This window comes from Centruroides sculpturatus, unplaced genomic scaffold, assembly GCF_000671375.1.
Source record: "Centruroides sculpturatus isolate CEXI.00-Female unplaced genomic scaffold, Cexi_2.0 scaffold1062, whole genome shotgun sequence".
Taxonomy (NCBI): domain Eukaryota; kingdom Metazoa; phylum Arthropoda; class Arachnida; order Scorpiones; family Buthidae; genus Centruroides; species Centruroides sculpturatus.
This window is the reverse complement of record NW_019385225.1, coordinates 252,853-280,347: the sequence shown is the minus strand read 5'-3', so window position 1 is coordinate 280,347 and position 27,495 is coordinate 252,853. Positions and strand designations below refer to the sequence as shown.

The window sequence follows — 27,495 nt, the reverse complement described above, 5'->3', positions numbered from 1 at the left end:
GCTAAAGAGGTTTGCGAAGAATCTTTTCTTGATTTTACTCACCAATTCGGTGCTTGCTTGCATTCTAGGATTTAAATTTATCTACGTAAAAAGAAGGAGTGGGGAAAGGAAGTGAAAGAAACAAACTTTTGAACTTTAACGATACGGAAGCCGTTAATGTGCAGATTACCTAGATACTCTGCAAATTAACTAGGTAATTTGAGAAATTGAACAATTTTCGCAGCTTTAACGGATCACACTAGTTAATCTGCAGATTAGCTAGGTTATGTACACATTAACGGATTTCGAGCTTTAGCGGTAACATATCCATATATCCAAGGTAAAAGATACATGGTCAAGTCAAAAATAGGAAGTGGTCATATTAGTATGATATCAACAGGTAAGTAATGAAATAAGTCATGTATCATGATCTGGCTTGGTATGTAAATAAAATAAAATGTAGGCAGTGTGCAAATATATCAGTCATTGCTGTAACAGGTAAAATGTGTGATTTAACAGATTTGCAAAAGTTGGATTGTCTTTGGTTTTCAGGCCATGGGTGGTAGTATTTCTGATACTGCACAGTTTGTGAATTGTTTGCATGCTACTGTGGTTAAAGTGATCATGATTGTTTGCAATGGTGCTATTTATCCAAACAGTTTGAAAATGGCAGAGAACTACATGCCATTGATGTGAGAGGCAAACATCTGAAAATATGCTAAATGTATGTCAATACCTTTTGAAAAAGGTAATGTTAGGGTTGACTTAACATGCTATAATTGGGCAGCTTGTCACCTAAATGAACCAGAGATTACCAGATATATTTCTGAAATGACAATACAGAATATCTTGCCATGTATGGGTCCCCAAAGCAGATAGATGGTCACTATACTCATTCTGATGAAGGTGCATTTGCAGAAACAGTTTCAATTTGCACAGCAATACTGGAATTAGACCTCATCAAAAAAGGCAACTCTTCCCATTTAGAGAAGCATGTTTTCTGCTCCATTGAACAGATGGAGATTTCTTTCTTGACATGCAAATGCCCAAGAAGAAACACTCTGCAACCATTGCTGAAGAACACAAGCTGGTGGCAGCAGTATTATGGTCTGGGTCCACTCATACTTCTGAAAGACACACTCAACTGAATTGAGTATGTACCCATCCAAGTACACCCATACATGTTGACTGTCTCCTCTGGGGTGGACAGGATCTTCCAACACAATAATACAATATGTCACATGCCAGAATTGTCTGGGAGTGGATGGCAGAGTATGACCAAGACTTCCAAGTACTTCCTTTGCTCCCTAATTCTCCAGACTTTTAGACTAAATTAAGCACCTTTGTTACTACCTCGATTGTTATGTTCACTGTATGGATCCTCTTCCAGCTGTTGGATGCACTGCAGTCTGCATGGTTCCAGACATCTGTGGCAATTAGTCTGCCATCATCTTGAATCACTCACATTGTTAGCTGCTGTCTATGCTGCAAAAGGCAGTTATTCTGGAAATTAGCTGGTGGTCATAATAAAGTGACTTGACTGTATAAACTGGCATAGTGAATTGGTTTCATTTTTACATTGATGAGATGATAAAGTTCAAACACTAAGTCTGGAATATATTATATCATAAAAACGCACACAATTGAACCTTAAAAGTAAAATTCCAGAAAAGTTTAATGTGAATTAAACACAAACATTTAAGGCTCGTGGAACATAAATATGGATACTGATAAAAGAAAATACAACACTGCACTAGCCAGGTATGCCACAGACAATGACGTTCAAGCCTATCTAGACAAAGCTTCCATTATATGGAGATCTAAGCATGATGACCAAATCAGGATACTAGAAGCTCCTGAGATATTCAAATCTGAAAAGAGGGCAATTGCATCAATTTTAAAAATGAAGAACAATTATCTTATGCCTGGCAAAATAGAAGGGCAGATTTTCAGTAGCTATCACTTCCCTGATTTGTAATGGATAATTTTTGACCTATTATCATTGATATCCATACCTTTTTCTCTTGAAGCAGTTCAATCACTAATGGCTAGGTTTCAGTGTTTTTTTTTCTTTGTAAGTAGCATATTCCATTGGATACTTTGATTTCAGATATGCTAAGGATTTTTGATGTTTTCCCTCTTTGTATAATGAAGAGGAAATCTTCACAACTTACACTTATAATAAAGATGAGACTAAAGTTAAATTTCAAAGTAACTTATTCTATACTGCAGTCGATTGATGTTTTGTTGGTTTGTTATGACATATGCAAGCAACAACTTCTGAAATCTCAAATAAGTTTTCAAGTAGCTTCATCTAGCTTGAAAATAGACACTCAGAATTTATAACTTGGATTCCTTTGTTTTTGAAAATTTTCAGGAATTTGTGAAGTCATAAAATATTTATAAATTGTTAAAATTGAAAAGCTAACGTAAGACTAAGATTAATGTTAAGAAAATCTTTATGCAGTGGAAATTATTTACTACACTAATGTTTTTGTCAAGTGAAACCAAAAATGTTAGCATAGTAAATTGATTTCCACTAAGATTGGGTATGGAACAGTATTTTTATAGTTCTGTACTGTTCCAGTTACCATTTACTTTATTATTAGAGAGGTTGCTGCCGATGTTTTGAATGCGAAAATGTGTACATCGGACGTTCAGCACCGTCTTCCTGTAAGCCTAGAAGTTTGACAATGGTCAGTGGAATCATGCTCGACGTTCCAAACACCATTGTCAAACTTCTAGGCTTACAGGAAGGCGGTGTTGAACATCCGATGTATATGTTTTTGCGTTGAAAATGTCAGCCACAATACCTCAATTATGGCTTTTTCCTCATATCATAATTATTATTTTATCCTATCCATGGCTTGCTTTATTTTGTTATATTGTCAAAGATAAGTTATATTGGATGCTGATTAAAAGTTTGTTAGACAAGAAAACTAGATTATAATTAGTTATAAAGTTCATATATTAAAACAATTGTTTTTATAGAATTAATCTTACTAGCAAATTACAATTATCACAAGACAACAATTATACAAATACAAAATATCTTAACAAATAAATAAAACTTAAAGTGTAATATTAATCCATGAGTTTCTTAAGATTACAGTGGAACTACGCTTAATGAGCGTAATTCATTCCAGAATCTTACTTGTAATGCAAAAAAGTTTTTTTCCATATAAATTAATGTAAAATACGATAATGCATTCCATGCCAAAAAAAATACTCAAATATTTTGTGTATAACATTTATTCAAAGAAAATTATACAATATACATTGTTAAGGAGCATAAATCATCATCATCATTATTTCTTTGAGTGCAGAATGAATCAAATCAAATTCACATTCCAGGTTGTAGGGGTAGGGGGAAAATCACAGATATATCTGATAAAGATGCCAAACAATATGCAAATTCTTGGGCTATGCAAATGCTATAATTAAATATTAGAAATTAATTAATTTTACTAGAGGTAGGTAGTTATGCTGCCATTAATTATTCATAATTATTAAATTTAATACAATTAATTTATAATTTAGACATTTTTAAAATTAGAATTGGTCATTCAATTTGGTACGATATGGTGTCACATGTGTCGGTTAGACAGGTTGCCTGACTGCATGCAGTAGACCTGACTAAGCTGCCGATAGATGGCGCTTAGTCAGGTCTACTGCATGTGGAATATATCCTTGGTCTACCTTCCCTGCCTTTTGTAAGAGACCACATGCTAGTGACTCCTGCCTGTACATTACTGCTCGTAACACAAAGAACAAAGTTTATTCTGTCACTAATAATACTCAAATTATTATTAAACATGTCAGTGTAACCAAACATTACAGATGGCAGCATAAATGTCCACCTCTAGTCAAATTAATCAATTTCTAATATTTAATTTTAGCCTTTACCTAGTCCAAGAATTTGGCATATTATTTGGTGTGTTTATTATATAATAGGCTATGATTGTTGATGTTTATATGTAATATGTGTGAACACAAGTTTGGAAAAATGTGTGACCATGAGTGACACTAAGATGCTAGCAGAACAAGTGCTAAATGCAGACTGATGGAGCATGCATGCAATCCAGGTCTTCCCCCTCTCCTTGTCACTCATTATGTGAGTCATTTTTTTACAATTTGTTTTGCTCGTTATGCGAAATATTCATTGTGCGAGGTGCTTGTTAAGCGAGATTCCACTGTACTTTTAATGTTATAATTTATTGAAAAAGTTGTACTTAATCCATATCTTCTAAAATGTTTGTTTGTGAAGCTACAGTATAATTACAACAGCACATTTTTCCTGGAAGATATGCTAAATGGGTGAGTTGTCTCCTCCTACAACTGGCTAAAAAGTGATTTTGTCTGTTTAGAAAAATACCAGGCTATGTTGGAAGAACTATACTGCAATCAAACATTTGTATTTTTGTGAATTTTATTCATGAGAAGAAAAATGGGACTGAAATAAAAGTACAAAACAGGAATAGGAATATATGTCCTAATTTTGTTTTTATCCTGTTCATTCCCGTACAGTTTCCCACAAAATTAAAGATGTTCAAGAATCCCATTTCCTCACATCTTTGACTCTTGACAGACATCTGGTGATGTTTCCAAGCTAATGCCAACACCAAACAATAACTGGGCTGCAGTTTGAAAAAATTGTAGACCTGTAAACTCCCACTATCATATGTGTGTCCGTTAATCTTGAGAACAGAGTTAGATAGATGAAATTTAATACCAGATATGGGAAAAGTTAAGTGCAGGAGGCCCCAATTAACTATATATGAACTTCCAATACAAACCAGAAGTCACATTATTTTGATTCAAAAAGTTCCCCCCATAAGGAGATAGATGATCAGCATAATTCCATTGCTAACAGAAAAAGTATGGTGTAGAGAGGCAAGCCACTACTAATTTGAGGTGGAGAGCATATATTTTAAATTAAGTAAATTAAAATGAACAATTATTTATTGTGACATTGTCACAATGTCAGGCTGCAATTTTTAATCATATTTTTTATCTAACTTCATCACACTTATAAATAGTATAAATAAAACTCACAAACCTTATTGTGCTTTGCACTTTGTTGTGAAAACTGTTACATCACTAATTTTTTCAGTCCATACCTATTAACTTTTTCATGTAGAGCTGCCTAAAAAATATCAAATCTTTCTGGTGTTAGCATTCTATTTTGTTATGCATATAAGTCTGATGTATTCAAATTTCAAATTTTTAAAAAATTTTTCTTTTGTTATCCAATCAGGTGCACGTACATTGTTTGCTTTATTGCTTTGTTATTATAGTGCTGAGGAAAGTTCTAGGTGTGGACTGAAAATGTTAGTTAAATCACTAAGTGCAAAGCATGATAAGGTTTGTGAATTTTATTTATAGTACTCTTAACTTTGTTGTTATAAATTATTTAATGAAAAGTACAGAGTAAAGTAAAGTGTTATTTTGTAGAGAATAAAAAACTTCAATATTGAATAGGAGAGAGATACTTTCTATTTTATGCCAAGCCTTTTGTTTCGTGCAGTTCTTAATTATCTGTTGATTTATTATGTATCTGTTAGCTGAAGTGGCAAGAGTATTAATGTTTGGCAACAGTAGCAGCCAAAATATCCTATTTGGTCCATCCTGAGAAACTACATAATTCACAGATTATATCATCATTCCTATTTAGTTTACATTTTTGAAAGTACTACTATTTGTGAATTGACAGAAATGTAATTTAATGTAACTCCTAGAAGAAAAACTATTTTGCTTTTGTATTTAATTTTTATGAAGCCACTTAGTCCCTTAAATATATCTGGAATTTCTCATACTTTAAAAATATAATTTTTTATATGACAATTATGTATAAACCAAGCCCAACGTTTAGTAACAAACATACAATACTGCCAGATTTTATTCAAGCAATAATATGGCTAATTAATTACAAAGATGATATTATAATTTAGTCTAAAAGCATGCAGGTCAAGTTGCAATTTTGTACTAAGCTTAATAATTAGAAATAAATTAATTTAGAATATTCTGGAAGAAAAGATTAATTTGAAGTGGGACTTAAACCCACAACTCCCGCTTATTTTGAAAATGAATTTCCAGTTATGATACATATATACCTCTGTCTAATCTTTGCTTCCAGACCAATCAATTTAGAAGACATAATCATATAGGTCATTCATAAAGTGACCTATATAGTTATATAGACCAGGTGTAGACCACCTGGATGGTAATTATTTTGAATAAAAAAAATTCATGATTATATGTAATTCATCTTTCTTATAATAAACTTGATTCTTGTTAAGATTACAGGATTAAAAGAACCAAGAGGAATTGCTGTTAATTGGATAGGAAAACACATTTATTGGGTAGATGCCGGGACAGATACGATATCAATAGCAACTTTAGATGGCAAACTTAAACGTACTTTAATTACAACAGATTTAGATCAACCTCATGACATTGTTGTTGATCCAAATATTGGGTAAGAGTTATTTATTAAATTTATAAATATTAGATTTTATCATTTAGTCTTTACTGTTTTTATCAAAACTAAGTACTAATTTTAACCGAAATTATATAAAGATTCAATATATATTCTATAGACATATATTTCTAAAAAGGACAATGGTATACAAGAAATTTAAATTGACTGAAGTATCAAGACAATCTTTTTTATTTACTTTGGCAATTTGAGATTAGCATCCTTTGTCATCTCTTCTAGAACTATCTTTTCTTACTCTTTTTATAGAAATTTTCCATTTCCTCATACTTATTATAATTGGATAATGAATGGTTCTTTCCATAAATTCATTTTTATGATCTTTGAAATATTTGTAGAAGTTATTAAACCATTTTTTAAAATTTTATTACCACCTGGGGTAGTTCATATCCTTGCACTGACTCTATCAGTGCTTAGTTGTATGATAAAAATAGTAACTAGTAATATTGAACAATTAAATTTCATGTTAATTTTTCTCTTTTACTCTAAAGAACAGTTAAATTTTGTTTTAGCATTAAATATCAAGTATTAAATACTAATTACTTTTACTTAACCTACATAATACATTTTTACAATTTTTATTAAAATGTGTTAATAATTCTTAATAATAATTATTATTATACAAGGGTGTATCTGGGATTATGATAAAATGGGTGTTATATATGCACCTATCTTCGATATCAGAGCACTCCCTAGTTACACCCTACTACATTATTATTATTATTATTATTAATAAAATAAAAGACAAAACTGTCCAAAAAGGATCACCATTTATTACNAAGAAAACCCCAAAAGAAGGTATGATGGAAGCAAGACAACTGCATGTCACCAGTTCCTTTTTCAGAAATTTTATAAAATTTTAATTGGATGTTTTGTGTTTTTAAAAGGACTTTTTGTGAACTTTACGGCGACAAGTAGCCTAGAAAGGAAGGTCAGTCGCCGAAAATGTTTTAGTCTTGGAACACAAGTAATAAATGGTGATCCTTTTTGGACAGTTTTGTCTTTTATTTTATTAAAAATAATTCTCCATCGGACAAACTTTTACAGGTATTATTATTATTATTATTATTATCAGGATGTTTAAGTGATTTGATTTATTCATTTCTCATTTAATATTTCTAGATACATTTATTGGTCAGATTGGGGATCTGCAAAAATTGAAAGAGCTAAACTTGATGGTAGTGAACGTTCTGTGTTAGTCAATGAAGATGTGCAATGGCCAACTGGATTAGCTATTGATTTTGCTGCAAAAAGACTGTATTGGACAGATCCAAAGGCGCACACTGTTGAAACTGTAAATATGGATGGAAAACAAAGACACATTGTTAGATCCTTTGTATCTGGTTGGTAACATTTAATCAAATTTTATTTTTTTGCAAAATTTAATAATAATAATTATAATAAAAGCTGTCATTTGTTTACTTTATAAGCAAATTTGTTTATTTTACAAATTAAATATTTTTGTGATTGTGAAAATGAATGAAATAAAATTTTATTAAACCCAAAATGTTCACAAAAGAATAAGAATATAAATGTATATAAGAATTATGTATATTTACTGTTTTAAGTTTATCAAAATGGGTATTGCATAGGGTATGGGAATGGATTAATTGACTTTTCATTATTTATAATGGGGAAAATTAATTTGGACTTTGAATCCTGGAATGAATTAAATTCAAATTATGAGGCATCACTATATCTAATTTTCATCAAAAATAAATTTAAATTTATACAGCTTATAAAATGCTATAAATATTATATTTATAACATTGTTAAATTAGTTCTACCACAAATAAAAATAATTGGAATACATCTTTATAACTAATTCTAAAATGTGCCTATTAGAAATTAAAATATTATATAAAAATATTGAAACAATTCACTTTTTTTTTTTAATATTAATCAAATATATTTATATATTTTAGATGAAGAAAGACCATTTAATATTGATGTATTTGAAGATTTCTTGTATATTACAACATTTCCCAGTAATGCTATTATAAAGTTACACAAATTTGGACATGGAAATATTACTTACTTAGTAAAAGGATTAAATAAAGCCAGTGATATCATTATTATTCATGAAAATAAACAAATAAGGAATTGTAAGTATTCATTGATATATTTAATAAGTATAATTAATTGACCATGATTTTTTTTATAGTGGGGAAAAGAATAGAAATTGATTTATTCAATAAAAGAATTATGGTTTTATTTACCCCATTATGAAAATAATTATAAAATTTTAATAACTTGCAGCAAAATGAATTTTTAACAGTATTACGTAAATATTTAATGTAAGACCATAATATTTTCAGATATTAATCCATGTAAAGAAAATTTTTGTGGAAATGGTGCATTATGCATAGCTAATACATCAGAAAATGCTGTTTGTTTATGTCCAGATGGAATGGTTGAAACAAGAACAAGCGATAATAAAACAGCTTGTACCGTTGTTGCTCCAACTCCTTCAACTGGTGTAGGTAAGATCAAGAATAGTTTAATTTAAAAAGTAGGTGGCATAAACACCAATAATTATTAAATCATTGTGAAGTTTTAGTAAGTTTGTAACATTAGTAAGTTAAAAATAACATTATTATAAATACTGATATTAAATTATTAGTTAGTTGTATGCATTTAATTATATAATGTTTATTTTTAAATATTTTTATTTTAATTTCAATAATTAGCAAATTGCTTAATAACATGTCTAAATGGTGGAACCTGTATTCTCGGTCAAGATGAAAAATCTTTCTGTAGGTTTGTATAAAATTATTAGTCTCAAAAATTTTTTTAAATTATAAATAATAATGATTGTTGTTATATTAAAAAATGTTTGAATTACTGTTAATTTTATAATTATGTTAATTTAATTTTTATTAAATTTTAAAGATGCACACCTGAATATGAAGGAACAACTTGTCAGATATTTCGTTGTTCAAATTATTGCAAAAACAATGGTTTTTGTTATACCGATCTACTTCAAAACACATCTCCTGGTAAAAAACCCCCACTGAAATGCAAGTAAGTAATAAATATTAATTAATTATTTTTTTTTTGTTTAAAATCTTGTACAGACGAGACAACAAATTGCCAAAGGAAGACTTCTCTCAATGCACGCAAACAATAAAATAAATTCAAGACAAAATTAATTGTAAAAATTTTTCACATTAAACCTATTTCAGAGGTAAAAAATTTCTTTGAGTAAACAAGTACTGATATGCCAATTAGTATTTTTGTTTGGTGATAACAATATAAAAAATGTTTTTCTTTATAAATTTTTAGATTTTTTGACCTCAAAAAAAGGTAAAAAATAAGTCTAACTAGACTAAACAAGTAAAAAGCACACTACTACTTGTTTATTCTGGTTTTAGATGATGTCATTTGTGACAAGAAATATATTTTAATAGTGCAATAAACCAAGAAGTAAATTGTGAAAACATCTGTTAAAAAAATGACACACAAATAGGAATATATTCAGGAAGTGACATGTTAAAATATATGCAATTGAAAAAAAAGGTACTTATTAATTACTATATTTTACAAAACCATTAAGTGAGTCAGTTAGTTTATGGAGACAAATTAGATGTTTCATACTGATTAGATAATTGGAAATTTAAAACAATCTATAAAATGCATTAAATACAGATTTATATTTATTTTATCTTGAACTTTAGATAGTTTAATTGCAGTTTTAAAGTAAAGAAGACCTTTAGTAACACACTATTTAAATTTAATAAAATATGTACTATATAAAAAAAGAAATTGAAAAGTTATTGGTTTTTGAGGTGGAATGTTAGTGAAGCCTTTTCCAAGTGGCTTACAGAATTATTAATACATCCATTCCCAAAATTTTATGGGCCAATTTTGATAAAATTTTGCCATTTTCCATTAATTGCAATGGGGCTCCAAAAATTAACAAAGAATGAAGATTCCATTATTTTGACCCCACTTTATCTCAAAATGACAACATCCATTCTCCTTGATGCAACTGAACATGCTTAACAGAATTTAAAGGGAGGAGACCAGCATTGTGTTTTGTTCATTTTTTGCACCCATTTTTCATTAGGTGTACACAAGATCAAAGCAATCAATGCCAATTGTTTTGTTCTTGGACTGGCTCCTCCATGGAAAGCAGATGCAAGGATCATCTGTCCATGACTATCTTTCTGGTTCTGCCTCAGTTCTTTTGTAGTACAACAAAGTTGTGTAATGTTCCTAGTAATAATTATTTGGGTACTGATGCTTATAAAACTAAACACCAATTTTATGAAAATGTTTAGTATTAGTTTAAAATAAAATAAAAATAAAACACATTTCTAAAATAAGTTCTAAATTGTTTGTAAATATCTCTTATCAGATCTTTAGTATATAACAATGACGACACAAGAACAATAATAGATGATAAAAAACGGTTTTTAAGAGGAAAAAATAAAAGTTTATGTCAAATGAAATTTAAAATTTATATTTTATCATAGTAAGAATATTAAGAACTGATTACTTCTTTCAATTTTCAGACATTTAAGAAATTAAAGAGTACTTACTAAAAATAAAAAAAATTTATCAGATACCAGTACTTGTATATTATAAATATTACCATTTTATTAAAATCTTCAAATATTTAATATTTTTTGAAGTATATTTACATAAATAAAACAAAATAATATACTTTTGTAATGGTATGTTTATGAATTTTAATTTAGCTGTCCAGCAGAATGGACTGGAGAAAGATGTGAAACACCATTCCAAAATTGTAATCAGGAAGACTGCATGAATGGAGGAACATGCAAGTATGTTTATGGAAGTCACTATTGTGTCTGTCCACCAGGTTTTACTGGTCCAAGATGCGATCAATGTCCACCATTAAAGTAAGACTTAATATAATTAATAATAAATTTATTTGATGAACATAATAAAAATGAATTTATTTTTGAATATTGAAAAAATACTTGAAATGTTGGTTATACAGTTTAACTCAATTATAATATCATCCATGGGACTGGCAATTTTTTCATGTTATAACCAAGTATCATTATCTACGAGGTCATAATTCAGTCTCATAAAAAGTACCAAGTGTGTTTAAGGATCTATTATAAAATTCATTCTAATTTAACATCATATGTATTACCATAAAATTACCATATTTCTTAATGGTAATATAGAATACTGCACAGGTTCTCAAAAGTTATTTCAACCACTGCCTACTTTGAGATTAAAAAGTCTAGTGTCCCCATATTTTTAACTTACCTTTTTACATTACCATCTATTACATATCTTAAAAACAGTTATTGCAAAACAGTTATTGCAAATATAATGTTTAAACATGTATTATTATATGGATAGGATAGATAGAATGTGACCCATACTGTCATATTATTAATGATTTATATGCACACCTGTTAGTGTGTTGATGTCTGGATCTAGCTAGTATGGATCACTGGCACTGAGAAGTTTGTTTAATTTATATTATAAAATCACATCTTCGAGGCACCAATATCTATAAATTTCTATAGGTTTGACAGCTCTCATCCATAAATTAACATTCAGCTGACAATAATTTCTGTAAACTGGTCAACAATCTAGATATTGTTTATATCAAACATTGCATTTGGTGACAAACGAGGCGGTTTATTGCTGTAGCCACGTGTTACGTGCAACCCAAGAGGGGATAAGAAACATCTCTTATTCCCATCTTGTTGATATTATCGTCTATCAAATTACTGTTAAACAATGGAGGAGATTTCTTTTATTGATATTTTAACAATTTTTTTCGAGGAGATCGTCTCGGTCATCAACCACAGAGGGCCCCCTTTTTCCTTTTACAAAGAAAATTATGCAGTTTATAAGAGGGGCGACACTGTTCTAAAACAAGGAAAAAGGGTTTCATACCTTTACACTTGCCTGGAGACAAAACAATGATGCTTGCATGGCTCATACTGCCATGTCATACAGCCAGTGAACTGTATTTCTGAATATAGAGTTTTTGGCTGCATCATGGGAAAAGCAGCGGATTTATCAGACTTTGATAAAGGACAAATCATTATGGCCAGATCCCTGGGAATGTCAATCTCAGAAACAGAGATATATAATTTATTTAGTTAAATAAATTATAAGTAATTAAGCTCACTAATTATTCAAGATCTGGTTAATGTTTGAATTCAAGAAAGTAATATTCACCCATTTCTATCATATTCCTATTAGATTTTTTAAAGTAATTTTTGATGTTCTGTCATGTTTTATATAGTATGGCTTGGAATAATTAATAATTTATATTTTTCTAGATGTGAAAACAGAGGATATTGTATTAAAAATGAGGAGGGACAAAATAGTTGTGAGTGCCAACCAGGTTATTCAGGTAGTTATTGTGAATTATCCAATTGTGATAAGTATTGCGTACGTGGCAATTGTACATTAAATGTTGATGTACCTTCTTGTAACTGTCCTCTTGGATTCACAGGAGAAAAATGTGAAATAAATAGATGTTTAAATCATTGCTTAAATGGAGGTAAATATCTATTCTATATGTATCTTAATAATAATAAGAGCAAGAGCTGAATATAGTTTAATATATTAATTTTTGCTTTGAAATGGTTAAATACAAAAATTTATTTTTTTTTAATTACTTATTACCTTTACAGGAAAGTTACTGTACATAGCAGATATCATAAGATAAAAGAATGTGTTAATAATAAATTTTAGCATTAATTTTCTCTTAAGTAAATGCATATTTTATTATATCTCTGAACAATAATATTGAAAATGGTCTTTATGGAGTAATTAATAAGCACCAACGTAATGATGTAAATTTAAATAGAATCTAACAGAGTGAAAGTGATCTAGATTGGACAATGTTAATCTTAGATATTTATGAAGATAATGGACAGATTATTTCTGTCTTTATTGATTCCATATAATTGTCACAACACAAATTATGGACTTATGCTTAAAGAAATAATCTATTCCAGAACACAAAGATTCTAATCTTAGTGGACTCTTGGTAAACATTTCATTTAATAGCTGTAATTCTAATAATAAACACAAAAGTGAATCGAGTACTGAAAATTGTTATTAACTATGACATTCTTAATTGCTGATGAATAATAGTTTATTTTATAATAGTTACAAGAATTGCAATTTCAGTTACAGAAAAACATTATTAACATAAAAAAATTTTGTGACTTTAGAAACAAATTCCAGTGATGTTTAAATTACTAAAATTATAATTCTAATAAAAAATGTTTTTTAATAATTAGGAAGTTTTCATAAACAAATTTGTTGTTTTCTAATTTAGGTACTTGTCAACCTAAAAATGATGATAAGTTATTGTGTCAGTGTCCACCAGGATTTAGAGGACGAAGGTGTGAACAAAAGTTATGTAATTGTCAGAATGAAGGAAAATGTACTCCACTGAAAACAGAAAGCGGTACAATTTACAGATGTCATTGCACGAGAGATTTTACTGGAACTTATTGTGAAACACTTGTGGCTACATCTTGTCACAGTCATTTCTGCAAAAATGGTGGTACCTGTGTTTTACATGAAGGAAATCCTATTTGCAAGTAAGAATAATTTGTTTAGGAATTTTTTTTTTTAATTTATTTAAGAAAAGAAACAAAAATTATTTTAGTTGTAAGAATTGAAGAATATTAAGTTTATGTTATAAAATAAATATCCGTATTTCCCTCTATGATACTCGACAGAATAAATTCAAAGTGAAATTTTTAAAATTAATTATGAAATGATGAGTTTATGTCTGCAATTATCTATGTTACATTGTGACTTGTTTTCAAATTTCATAAGAAGACTGACATTTTGATTAATACTCATTGATAAAACATGCTTTCATTTAGGGTTTTTGTTTGTTAGACAATATAATATGAAAACAAGCATTTTACTGTTACACACAAAAGCAGGTTAAACAGCTTTAAAGTGTTGAAATTCTTTACAAGAACTCTTAAAAAGCATTTTGACTCTCAATTTTTTTGCAACTAAACTAAATTTCTCTTTCCTATTCTTTAAACTATAATTATTATAAAATCAAGCTTTCCTTCTATCTACATTCTGGAAATTCCATTAACATGGTATCTTATAACTAATGAATTGATGATTACATGAATTTGAAATGGCAGTTTTCTGTACTGTAGTTCTATACTATATTTAAGAAATTGTATAATCAAAGAGATGACATTTAAAGCATAAATATTAACAAAGTTGTAATCTTTAAATGGAATTCAGCAGTATTCCAAACGTTACAAGTGAGTGAAGAGTTTGTGAATTATTTAAATTAAGAATTCTTAATTCTTGTCAAATATTCCAAGATTAAGAAATATAGAATAATAATTGTTAAAAGAATTAAATTTTTAGATGTCCTTCCATAGAATTTTTATTAAATGATTCATTAGGAATGATAGTTTTTAATTTTTAAGGTTGCAACTAAATATATGCTAGATTATTCAGTTAATTTCTTTAAAATTAAGTATGACAGCTCATCTTATAGTCATTGCTGTAGAAGAAAAAGCATATTTCTTCTGTTATTGTTAACTGATTTGCTTGCTCTGAATGAGAGATTAATTAATTTGTTTTCATATTTATAACTTTACTAGTGTTATAAAGCAATTACCTCTATTTTAAGGTAATATTGAAGCACTGACTGGGCTAACTAATTATTATAATTTAAATTTTAAATATTTGTTGTTTATTTTTGTCATATGTATCTACTATTTCTTTTGGCTTGATAATATACTGTATTTAGACATATGATAGGTATAACATAAAACATATCTGAAATGAATGTTATATTGTTGTAATAATTATTTTGAATGGCATAATCTATTAAGATTTAATCTATTATTCCCATATTTTTGAGATTTTAATGTGCTTACAAAGAATGAATTTACAACATGAACCCTATTATAGATTCAAAATTGAATTTAAAAAATTATGGACATGTCATTCTTGTTCTGTTTGAAAATTATGAGTATTCAGAATTAATTTTTTTTTTTATACAGTAGAATTATTTTTTTAATTAGAACTATAAAAATTTAGTTTTTATTACTAAAATATAAAAAATTTAACTTATAAGCTTTGATCTTTTGAAGAATTTGAAGGCTTTCTACTCAAACTTCTGCCAATTTATTAAAATCTTTATTCTCTACTTGCTGACTATAACTTAAAAACTATAAACTTGCTGAAACTTTAAATTTCCTACTTCTATTTTCTTGTCTTTTGTAGTTGTAAAAATGGTTGGGTGGGACAATTATGTGAAATTCAAGTTTCAAAATGGAATTCTTGCACTGGCTATTGTTTTAATGGTGGTAGATGTAATTTAACGCAAGGTCCTGATTCTTTGCCTCGATGCACGTAAGTAAAATCCTTTGAAATATTTATAAGTAAAACATTAACAATCACTGTACAATATTAGGTTTAACAAACTAAATTTTATTTTATGATAAAATTTTAAAACATACAACCATTCAGTTTAAGTATTAAAGAATATCTTAGATTTATGAGCATATTGGACTACAATTTTGAGATGATTTATAAAAAAAATTGCATCATTTATTTGAAAAGGAGATGATTAAACATTTTGATATTAATTTGCAATTAATAAAATGAAACTGATATCTTTGACACTCTAAAAAGCCTGGTCCATAGAGTTCATCTAAATGTCCAAATGTTTAATCTGCTCCTGATATAAAAGATAAAACTATGTATTTATTCCATTTTATGATATGATATTTAGGATCATGTATTAATCATTGCATATTATACACACCCATTTCTTTAAGGGTAAGAGGGAAATAAATGATAGATAATGGGTACAAAAAAACTTGTTCTCATCTAACTATTTGTTAGCAACAATGACAACAAATTTTAACAATATCAATAAACTTTATTTTGTATCTATTTATTCATTTTTCTTACACATTTTATTAGAATTTTCTATCAAGATATAACTGGACATTTAAAACAGCAGAAAGGTCAACTATGAAAGAGATGAGATAGGAATGTAATAGATAAAATTGCAAGGGATTTTTATTTTAAATGTATTTTTTTTAAAGAGTTAGGAATTCTCTCTTATTTTTGTTTTCCTGACAAATAAATAGTATGTCCATTTTTCTTAATTCAAGATTTATTTTATAATAGATTTGTATTTCAAATATCAAAGACAGCTAGTTTTAGAGTATTATGTCTCTATTATCATCATCTTTTTGTTGTCAATCTCTGTTATATAAAACAAAATTGAAACAGATCAAGTACTAATAATAATCAAAATCTTTTTGCTACACATTATTATTAAATCCAAATAAAATACTGTATATGATTTATATATAAACAATATAACATTCTTTTTAACATCATTATTATCATCTTAATTTATCACACTATCATAAAATAATACGCAGTTATTTTATATTTTTTGAAATTTTCCTATAACTTTATATAAGCAGAGATTAAAAAGAAAAAGGAAGAATATTGATTACAACTGATATATCAAAGATTAAAAGTCAATACAGAATCTGTTTGTACTAGAAAGGATCTAAAATGATTTTTCTAGATAGCTGATCTGAATCTAGGAAAAAAAACCACCTGTCAAACAATTTATCTCATAATTCTCAATGTTGAGAGAAATATTAAAGGATAAGATATATTGATATGATAACTGTCGATGCATCTGCAACAAAGTATTAGAAAGTAGGAAGAGTTGCTGGAATTCCAGCAGATTGAAGTTTAAAAAAAAAATGGAAAAAATGAATTGCAGATTTAAGGAACAGAAGATAATTCAAGTCTTTTGACAGATTGAAAAACAGACTGAGCTAAGGATTGATTCAGATATTTATAACTGGTCTTAGTGTCATGGAAAAATTAGAGAGATGATTATTTTATTAGAATATCATCTGAATTAATGGAGAGACTAGTAGAGTTTTTAATATATGAATACATAAATAAAGCTAGCTACAGTATAATTTAAGAATGAGAATAACTTTTAAATTTTCAAAAAATCTCATTATTTCATATATATTAACAAACAAATGTTATATTTACATAGATATCTTTATCAAAATTAAACTAAATTATAAAGGTAGATTCAGACAACAAACTCAAATTTTTAATTATTCAAAACTAGAGCTGGATTACATTTGAGCTATAAAATAGTTATTTATATAAAAACCAGAAGTTTACAATTATAAAGATAATTTTATTAATGAATTAACTAAGTATTGCAAATGTGAAATAATTTAGAGAAACTTAATGAAATTTAAGACAAAAGNCATCAACCACAGAGGGCCCCCTTTTTCCTTTTACAAAGAAAATTATGCAGTTTATAAGAGGGGCGACACTGTTCTAAAACAAGGAAAAAGGGTTTCATACCTTTACACTTGCCTGGAGACAAAACAATGATGCTTGCATGGCTCATACTGCCATGTCATACAGCCAGTGAACTGTATTTCTGAATATAGAGTTTTTGGCTGCATCATGGGAAAAGCAGCGGATTTATCAGACTTTGATAAAGGACAAATCATTATGGCCAGATCCCTGGGAATGTCAATCTCAGAAACAGAGATATATAATTTATTTAGTTAAATAAATTATAAGTAATTAAGCTCACTAATTATTCAAGATCTGGTTAATGTTTGAATTCAAGAAAGTAATATTCACCCATTTCTATCATATTCCTATTAGATTTTTTAAAGTAATTTTTGATGTTCTGTCATGTTTTATATAGTATGGCTTGGAATAATTAATAATTTATATTTTTCTAGATGTGAAAACAGAGGATATTGTATTAAAAATGAGGAGGGACAAAATAGTTGTGAGTGCCAACCAGGTTATTCAGGTAGTTATTGTGAATTATCCAATTGTGATAAGTATTGCGTACGTGGCAATTGTACATTAAATGTTGATGTACCTTCTTGTAACTGTCCTCTTGGATTCACAGGAGAAAAATGTGAAATAAATAGATGTTTAAATCATTGCTTAAATGGAGGTAAATATCTATTCTATATGTATCTTAATAATAATAAGAGCAAGAGCTGAATATAGTTTAATATATTAATTTTTGCTTTGAAATGGTTAAATACAAAAATTTATTTTTTTTTAATTACTTATTACCTTTACAGGAAAGTTACTGTACATAGCAGATATCATAAGATAAAAGAATGTGTTAATAATAAATTTTAGCATTAATTTTCTCTTAAGTAAATGCATATTTTATTATATCTCTGAACAATAATATTGAAAATGGTCTTTATGGAGTAATTAATAAGCACCAACGTAATGATGTAAATTTAAATAGAATCTAACAGAGTGAAAGTGATCTAGATTGGACAATGTTAATCTTAGATATTTATGAAGATAATGGACAGATTATTTCTGTCTTTATTGATTCCATATAATTGTCACAACACAAATTATGGACTTATGCTTAAAGAAATAATCTATTCCAGAACACAAAGATTCTAATCTTAGTGGACTCTTGGTAAACATTTCATTTAATAGCTGTAATTCTAATAATAAACACAAAAGTGAATCGAGTACTGAAAATTGTTATTAACTATGACATTCTTAATTGCTGATGAATAATAGTTTATTTTATAATAGTTACAAGAATTGCAATTTCAGTTACAGAAAAACATTATTAACATAAAAAAATTTTGTGACTTTAGAAACAAATTCCAGTGATGTTTAAATTACTAAAATTATAATTCTAATAAAAAATGTTTTTTAATAATTAGGAAGTTTTCATAAACAAATTTGTTGTTTTCTAATTTAGGTACTTGTCAACCTAAAAATGATGATAAGTTATTGTGTCAGTGTCCACCAGGATTTAGAGGACGAAGGTGTGAACAAAAGTTATGTAATTGTCAGAATGAAGGAAAATGTACTCCACTGAAAACAGAAAGCGGTACAATTTACAGATGTCATTGCACGAGAGATTTTACTGGAACTTATTGTGAAACACTTGTGGCTACATCTTGTCACAGTCATTTCTGCAAAAATGGTGGTACCTGTGTTTTACATGAAGGAAATCCTATTTGCAAGTAAGAATAATTTGTTTAGGAATTTTTTTTTTTAATTTATTTAAGAAAAGAAACAAAAATTATTTTAGTTGTAAGAATTGAAGAATATTAAGTTTATGTTATAAAATAAATATCCGTATTTCCCTCTATGATACTCGACAGAATAAATTCAAAGTGAAATTTTTAAAATTAATTATGAAATGATGAGTTTATGTCTGCAATTATCTATGTTACATTGTGACTTGTTTTCAAATTTCATAAGAAGACTGACATTTTGATTAATACTCATTGATAAAACATGCTTTCATTTAGGGTTTTTGTTTGTTAGACAATATAATATGAAAACAAGCATTTTACTGTTACACACAAAAGCAGGTTAAACAGCTTTAAAGTGTTGAAATTCTTTACAAGAACTCTTAAAAAGCATTTTGACTCTCAATTTTTTTGCAACTAAACTAAATTTCTCTTTCCTATTCTTTAAACTATAATTATTATAAAATCAAGCTTTCCTTCTATCTACATTCTGGAAATTCCATTAACATGGTATCTTATAACTAATGAATTGATGATTACATGAATTTGAAATGGCAGTTTTCTGTACTGTAGTTCTATACTATATTTAAGAAATTGTATAATCAAAGAGATGACATTTAAAGCATAAATATTAACAAAGTTGTAATCTTTAAATGGAATTCAGCAGTATTCCAAACGTTACAAGTGAGTGAAGAGTTTGTGAATTATTTAAATTAAGAATTCTTAATTCTTGTCAAATATTCCAAGATTAAGAAATATAGAATAATAATTGTTAAAAGAATTAAATTTTTAGATGTCCTTCCATAGAATTTTTATTAAATGATTCATTAGGAATGATAGTTTTTAATTTTTAAGGTTGCAACTAAATATATGCTAGATTATTCAGTTAATTTCTTTAAAATTAAGTATGACAGCTCATCTTATAGTCATTGCTGTAGAAGAAAAAGCATATTTCTTCTGTTATTGTTAACTGATTTGCTTGCTCTGAATGAGAGATTAATTAATTTGTTTTCATATTTATAACTTTACTAGTGTTATAAAGCAATTACCTCTATTTTAAGGTAATATTGAAGCACTGACTGGGCTAACTAATTATTATAATTTAAATTTTAAATATTTGTTGTTTATTTTTGTCATATGTATCTACTATTTCTTTTGGCTTGATAATATACTGTATTTAGACATATGATAGGTATAACATAAAACATATCTGAAATGAATGTTATATTGTTGTAATAATTATTTTGAATGGCATAATCTATTAAGATTTAATCTATTATTCCCATATTTTTGAGATTTTAATGTGCTTACAAAGAATGAATTTACAACATGAACCCTATTATAGATTCAAAATTGAATTTAAAAAATTATGGACATGTCATTCTTGTTCTGTTTGAAAATTATGAGTATTCAGAATTAATTTTTTTTNATTCCCGTACAGTTTCCCACAAAATTAAAGATGTTCAAGAATCCCATTTCCTCACATCTTTGACTCTTGACAGACATCTGGTGATGTTTCCAAGCTAATGCCAACACCAAACAATAACTGGGCTGCAGTTTGAAAAAATTGTAGACCTGTAAACTCCCACCGATGTTGTCTGTCTAACCCTCCTTAATCTAGAGAACGGAGTTAGATAGATGAAATTTAAGACAAAAGTAGACAATGATTATTAAATAGCAGCATCTGGTAGAGATGTAGATATTCAGTGAAAAAGTCTCAAATTTTTCAAGTTAATCATTTTGCAATAAAAACTACTCAAATATTAACAATTCAAGATCCAGTGTCTTTTTACTGTTTTCAGATTTCCTATTACTTTTAATAAAAAATTTTCACAAAGCTTGATTCTTAATTACTTGATATAATTCTGTTTTGTTAAGAATAGTCAAAATACCCTGATAAAATGAGAATCTGCCCTAATCTTCAATTTAGAAGAAAAAAATTGCCATTTCATTAAAAACTAACTAAAAATTTGACAGATCTTAACTAGTATAAAAAAATTCTCAAATTATTTAACTAGAATTATTCTACTTGAAGAGCAATCATTGATAGTCTTCATTTAGTTTTGTAATCGCAATTTCCAAAAGCTTTGGATTGTAATATTGAACTCAAATATTCTAGTAATTTCGATAAAATACATCAATTTCAAAATTGAATTTAAAAAATTATGGACATGTCATTCTTGTTCTGTTTGAAAATTATGAGTATTCAGAATTAATTTTTTTTTTTATACAGTAGAATTATTTTTTTAATTAGAACTATAAAAATTTAGTTTTTATTACTAAAATATAAAAAATTTAACTTATAAGCTTTGATCTTTTGAAGAATTTGAAGGCTTTCTACTCAAACTTCTGCCAATTTATTAAAATCTTTATTCTCTACTTGCTGACTATAACTTAAAAACTATAAACTTGCTGAAACTTTAAATTTCCTACTTCTATTTTCTTGTCTTTTGTAGTTGTAAAAATGGTTGGGTGGGACAATTATGTGAAATTCAAGTTTCAAAATGGAATTCTTGCACTGGCTATTGTTTTAATGGTGGTAGATGTAATTTAACGCAAGGTCCTGATTCTTTGCCTCGATGCACGTAAGTAAAATCCTTTGAAATATTTATAAGTAAAACATTAACAATCACTGTACAATATTAGGTTTAACAAACTAAATTTTATTTTATGATAAANATTCTCAAATTATTTAACTAGAATTATTCTACTTGAAGAGCAATCATTGATAGTCTTCATTTAGTTTTGTAATCGCAATTTCCAAAAGCTTTGGATTGTAATATTGAACTCAAATATTCTAGTAATTTCGATAAAATACATCAATTTCAAAATTGAATTTCATTTTGATTGGAATAAATTATAACTTATTTATATATCTAAAACTTAATTGAATAACTATAGGAAAGAACACTTGACTATTATAATTGTCAAGTGTTAAAAATCTGTACATTAAGAAAGTGAAATCTTTCTAAGTATTTTTCCCAAAAGAGATGTATAAATCTTTTTCAGATTACAATTACATTATGTGTATTTTTTTTTTACAAATTTGCTTCTTACATTTTTATAGTACTTTTGTTTAATGATTTATACTAATAGTGGCTATTGTCTTCTAACATAATTTGAACTACTACTAACAAATTTAGAGTGTTTTATATGATGTCCATATTGAAAGCATATGCTGAAATGTGTATTATAATATTTTAGTTGTTTTGTAAGACAACTAAAATAATACACATTTAAAATTTTAGGATTTTTAATAATGGCTTTACATGAAGTCATATCAGAAGTCCACAGTGGGATTCTTTATACTGCATATATAAATTTTCATTAAATTTAAAGTAAACAAAACTATGCAAAGATGGTTCATATCTTTTGTTATAAAATATTCAGGTGATATTTTGACCATTTATTCAGTCTTCAATTATCTTAGAATACTCTTTTCATGTTTTCTGTTCTCTTATATAATTTAATGAAATTACTCATGTCTCTTCTGCAATGATGATATAAATGCACAAAATAGTTGTTGTAATTGTCTCTGTAGTGAAACTGAAGTATAATTGAACCAACTGCACATTGTATTGAACTGTCTGGGCTGTTGAATGAATGATGTACTTCAGTTTTACCAGACAACTATATTTAGAATTTACCAACTTCCACTAGTACTGTAATGGAATTTTAAATTATTTTTCTTCCAGAAAATTTCAAGTTATCTACTTTAAGAACTAATTACAAAATAAAATGTGACAGTGATCTACTGCTCTAAAAATTCATTTTCAGTTTTATTTTTAGGATGTACAATAAATACTGGAGAGTACAAATATATTTCTTTCTGTGACCTCCTATTTGTATACATTTACAAAGTGATTAGTTGTTAGATACACTAAATATTTCATTATTGAATAAATACAAATAGGTAATTGTATTATCACATAAAATTTATATCCTTGGTTAATTTTTTATTTTCGAGAAATATTTCTGAAAATCCAGGACAAATTAATTAGCTCTTAAAACAATATAAATGTGTCATTTGTCCTGGATTTTCAGGAAGACATCTGAAATAAACTTTATATTCATATTGAAAAATATGAATAGTTTGATATTGAATTTATACAAAGATTAGATATTAATTTTTCAGATGCTTAATATAATAATCTTAATAGAGTATTATAAGAGAAGCCAATAATTAGGTTACAGATACCAAAAAATTAAGCAAGAAAATTTATAGCATAGAATAATAGTTTCTATAAATATTTTGGCACTTGTCTCAACTCTACGAGCTCCTGAAAAATGTTGTACAAATCACTTATGAACATGTATTGTAAAGGCTCCAACAATATCTTCATTGCTCAAAAATATGTAATTACTTGTGCTTGGCCCATGCTATATGAACCTTTCAAACTTTAAAGAACATTTTGATTATCAAATGTTTTTCAAACAATAAATAGATTCAGAAACATGTATTTGCCAATTGCTGTTAGAATCACTGTTTATGCAATATGTTTTTAGAGAGTTGACAAGTGCCTAACTTCTACTAACCAAGATCTAGCACAAAATAATTATTGCCTTTGTGGCTTTTAAAAGAACACTGGGATGGAAAATATGTACTACAGTGAGTCAACAGCAATCAATATATATTTACACAGCATTTTTCAGAAAGTGGCAGAGCGCTGGGACAATTGCCCAAATGTTTAGACTATAAAAATTTTCTTGCTTCATTTTTTTTTTAATTTTATTAACTTCTCCTTGCATTTTACTTAAATTAGTCACACATTATTATATGTAAACTTATGGAAAAGTACTTTATCATTAAGTAAATACAATAATACTTCATTAAAACATATCATTTGTCTTCAGATGCACGTGTGTTGTGTGTTTTTATAATCCAGCATAGTATAGTATCATTTTTTTAGTAAAATTAGTTTTTAAAGATTTTAATCTGTGATTACATTTGTAATTATAAAAACATAGAAATTAATCAATTATTATTTGAACTAATTCAAGTATTGGGAAACTGGAGTCATTCATATTAAAACTATAAATGTAGAAATAATACATTTAGTTATCAAGCAACTTGTTTTTTTTTTTTAATCAAAATTTTACTAGTAACAATTTATGATGTGATAAAAGTTTATACAGCTTATTTTTAATAACATTATGAAATTTCTACAATCAAATAAATTGTTAATGAAAAACAGCAAATACTATATTGATATTCCTGAGTTCAACTTTCTGCATTCACTTAATTTCAAAATTACTTCTATTAAATTTTCTAACATGTAAAAAATAAAAGAATAATATTCTGACACTATATATTATGCAATTTGGAGAATCAAATTTAAAGTTTTTTTTTCAATTAATTTTTATGACTATTACATCACATTATAAAAACGTGGAAGTTGATTTTGTTTATTTTGAAATATTTAAATTGATAAGATATTAAAAATGAACTATGTGTGTTTGTATTTAGATGTAATAAAGGATGGAAAGGAAAAAGATGCCAAATTAACTCATTATGCAATAACTTCTGCTTTAATCTTGCAACTTGCATACCTGCATTAAATGAAGATGAATTACCCACTTGCGTGTAAGTTTTATTTTCATGTCATATTTAAGTTGGATAAAATATATTACAAATGATCAGAAAAATCATAATAAATAATCTTCTGTTTACTGTAAATGCTCACTTAAATACCCATGGGCAATTAAGTGAAATGTATTCTTTTATTACTTTAGTACCATAAAGGCTAGTTTCCATTATATGGATTTCTGTAGATTGTTGCCTAGCAATGATCCATTTACACAAACACTGAAATCTCATTGAGCTGGCAAGAAAAGCAAATCCCTTTTTATATGATCAATCTTGGAGAGATTATTATAATAATATATAGATGAAAATTTCAGAAGAATTAGGAAATGATGGTAATCCTAATCTTTTCTGCTATTGGATGGAATACTTGTGTTAAACATTAGTGCAGGATAGACAACCTTTAGCATACATGACACAATGATTTTTTTGAGGAGAGTGCTGCATGCCATAAAATAAACAAACACAACTCAATGAAGATGTTAGATATTTCAACTTAACAGAATACAATAAAAAAAAACTCTTCAGACTTTGAACTGGATAGTGATCATATAATGTCTTGATAAACCTCAGTCATCTCAGCAGAACAGCAGCAAAGCTCTTCAAACATTTTTGGTATAGGCCAAAAATGTTTGAAGTGTTTTACTGTTGTTCTTTGTTGCTGGTGAGGTTTATAGAATACAGTTTTATTGAGTAGAGTGATANTCTCTGATTAAAAGTGGCTTTCAAAGAAAGCTAAAATCAGATACAAAGTTATTTTTCTCAATTAAAAATGAAAATTAATCAAAAAAGATAAAATAAAAATAATAATATTTCAAAAAGGTGGTCAACTGGCTAAACAAGACCACGACTTTTACATACAAAATGATAAGTTACTGGTTGTTGATGAAACTTCTTATTTGGGAATACAATTTAATGCTACATCACAATTTCAGTTATTATTTATAATGACAAATTCAGATATATTAAAGATATTGATGTGCCGAGTACTTTCCTACTGCCAATGTCATCAGGCATCACATAAGGAAGCCCTATCAGTAATATATAATGATGAATTCAGATGGTATTGAAGAGTAAGAATAAGACAGCTCCATAAATTTACAGTAAATACTAAATGCACACTGAAAATATTTTCTAGCTTCTTAAATGTTAGAGAATTTATAATTCCATTATCAAAATGATTGAAAAAAATAAATATTTCAACCTCTAATCATGAAATATTACTAGCCAAGCTATTAAGACTATTATACAAAAAAATGCATACTGATGCTCATAGTAAAAATTGGGTAGGTCAAGTATCAAGTGTCAACATATTGAAAATATTTGATGCAGATTTTCTATGGAAAAAAACTGAGATGAGTGATTTACTTAGCTCACAATTGATGCAAAATGTCTTTGAAATATCCTTTACCAAAGATATTAATGATCTTAATAGCTGGAAAAACCCCAAATGGTATAATTTTAGAATACTCATATATTAATGGATATATATTCTCAAATTTATATTTTAATATAAAAGAGTTCTTCATTCAATTAACACTAAATAAGGAGTTAATGATAATTTCATTTATTAATTATCTAACCGTTGTTGCTTTAGATGTAATATGTTCCAAAATTCACTTGTTTTGTCTCTGTAAAGCTCAAGAGTTACGAGATAAAGTTACCAATGAAAAAATACGTATCTAATGCACGAAGATAAATATTAGTTGTAGTTTTTGTAGTGTGAAAAAAAAAATATTTCCAAAAATTTATTCTATTGGCATAACATTATATATAAATTTTAATGATTTGCAAATCATGTATCCATTTTGTTATCCTGTAACATACATGATTGAAAAGGATGAAACTTCCACGTAATTGCCCATGCACAATTAAGTGAAACATTTTTCAATAAAAATTACATTCAAAACTTAACACTTGATTTAAAATACAATATACAGTATGTATAATATACAATGATTATTGATATGACAAATTGTTGTATTAAAAGGAAATTTTAAATATGTTCATTATATATTATATTTATTTACAAATAAAAATTTGAGTTTTTCTTCAGTGGATTACTTTTTCAACTATTTGTTATGATTTGTCTCTCAATAATTAAGCAAACACTCGGTATGATAATTTAATTAAAATACCTTGTATTGTTGACATATAAGAAAAATTTCAGGTATAAAACACTCAGAAAAATCATTTATAAATGTGTAATATGCTTGAAAGCACTTACATTTTTATGTGCACCAGTTATACTGTGGAAACTAGAAACACAGTAATGTATCTTATTCATACTTGAACTTTCTAAGTGCAGATTACTATGAATTTGTACGATGCCATAAAAGTGGGCAGCATATCTGAACTGCATACTACTTACTTGTATGTCG

At 27.5% G+C, this 27,495-nt stretch overlaps 1 protein-coding gene across 1 annotated transcript in view; it reads left to right on the top strand.

Annotated features, from left to right (window-relative positions):
* The window catches only part of LOC111636404 (low-density lipoprotein receptor-related protein 1-like), a 51,034-nt gene that overhangs the window by 7,488 nt on the left and 16,051 nt on the right, over positions 1-27,495 (top strand). Inside the window, exons 4-17 of the mRNA XM_023381650.1 lie at positions 6,279-6,457; positions 7,598-7,818; positions 8,401-8,580; positions 8,794-8,958; positions 9,166-9,235; positions 9,368-9,499; positions 11,179-11,343; positions 12,757-12,980; positions 13,767-14,034; positions 15,707-15,837; positions 18,183-18,464; positions 19,251-19,518; positions 21,987-22,115; positions 24,998-25,114. Of these exons, the coding sequence (XP_023237418.1) occupies positions 6,279-6,457; positions 7,598-7,818; positions 8,401-8,580; positions 8,794-8,958; positions 9,166-9,235; positions 9,368-9,499; positions 11,179-11,343; positions 12,757-12,980; positions 13,767-14,034; positions 15,707-15,837; positions 18,183-18,464; positions 19,251-19,518; positions 21,987-22,115; positions 24,998-25,114 (2,531 nt within the window). The remainder of the gene's footprint in view (positions 1-6,278; positions 6,458-7,597; positions 7,819-8,400; positions 8,581-8,793; positions 8,959-9,165; positions 9,236-9,367; positions 9,500-11,178; positions 11,344-12,756; positions 12,981-13,766; positions 14,035-15,706; positions 15,838-18,182; positions 18,465-19,250; positions 19,519-21,986; positions 22,116-24,997; positions 25,115-27,495) is intronic.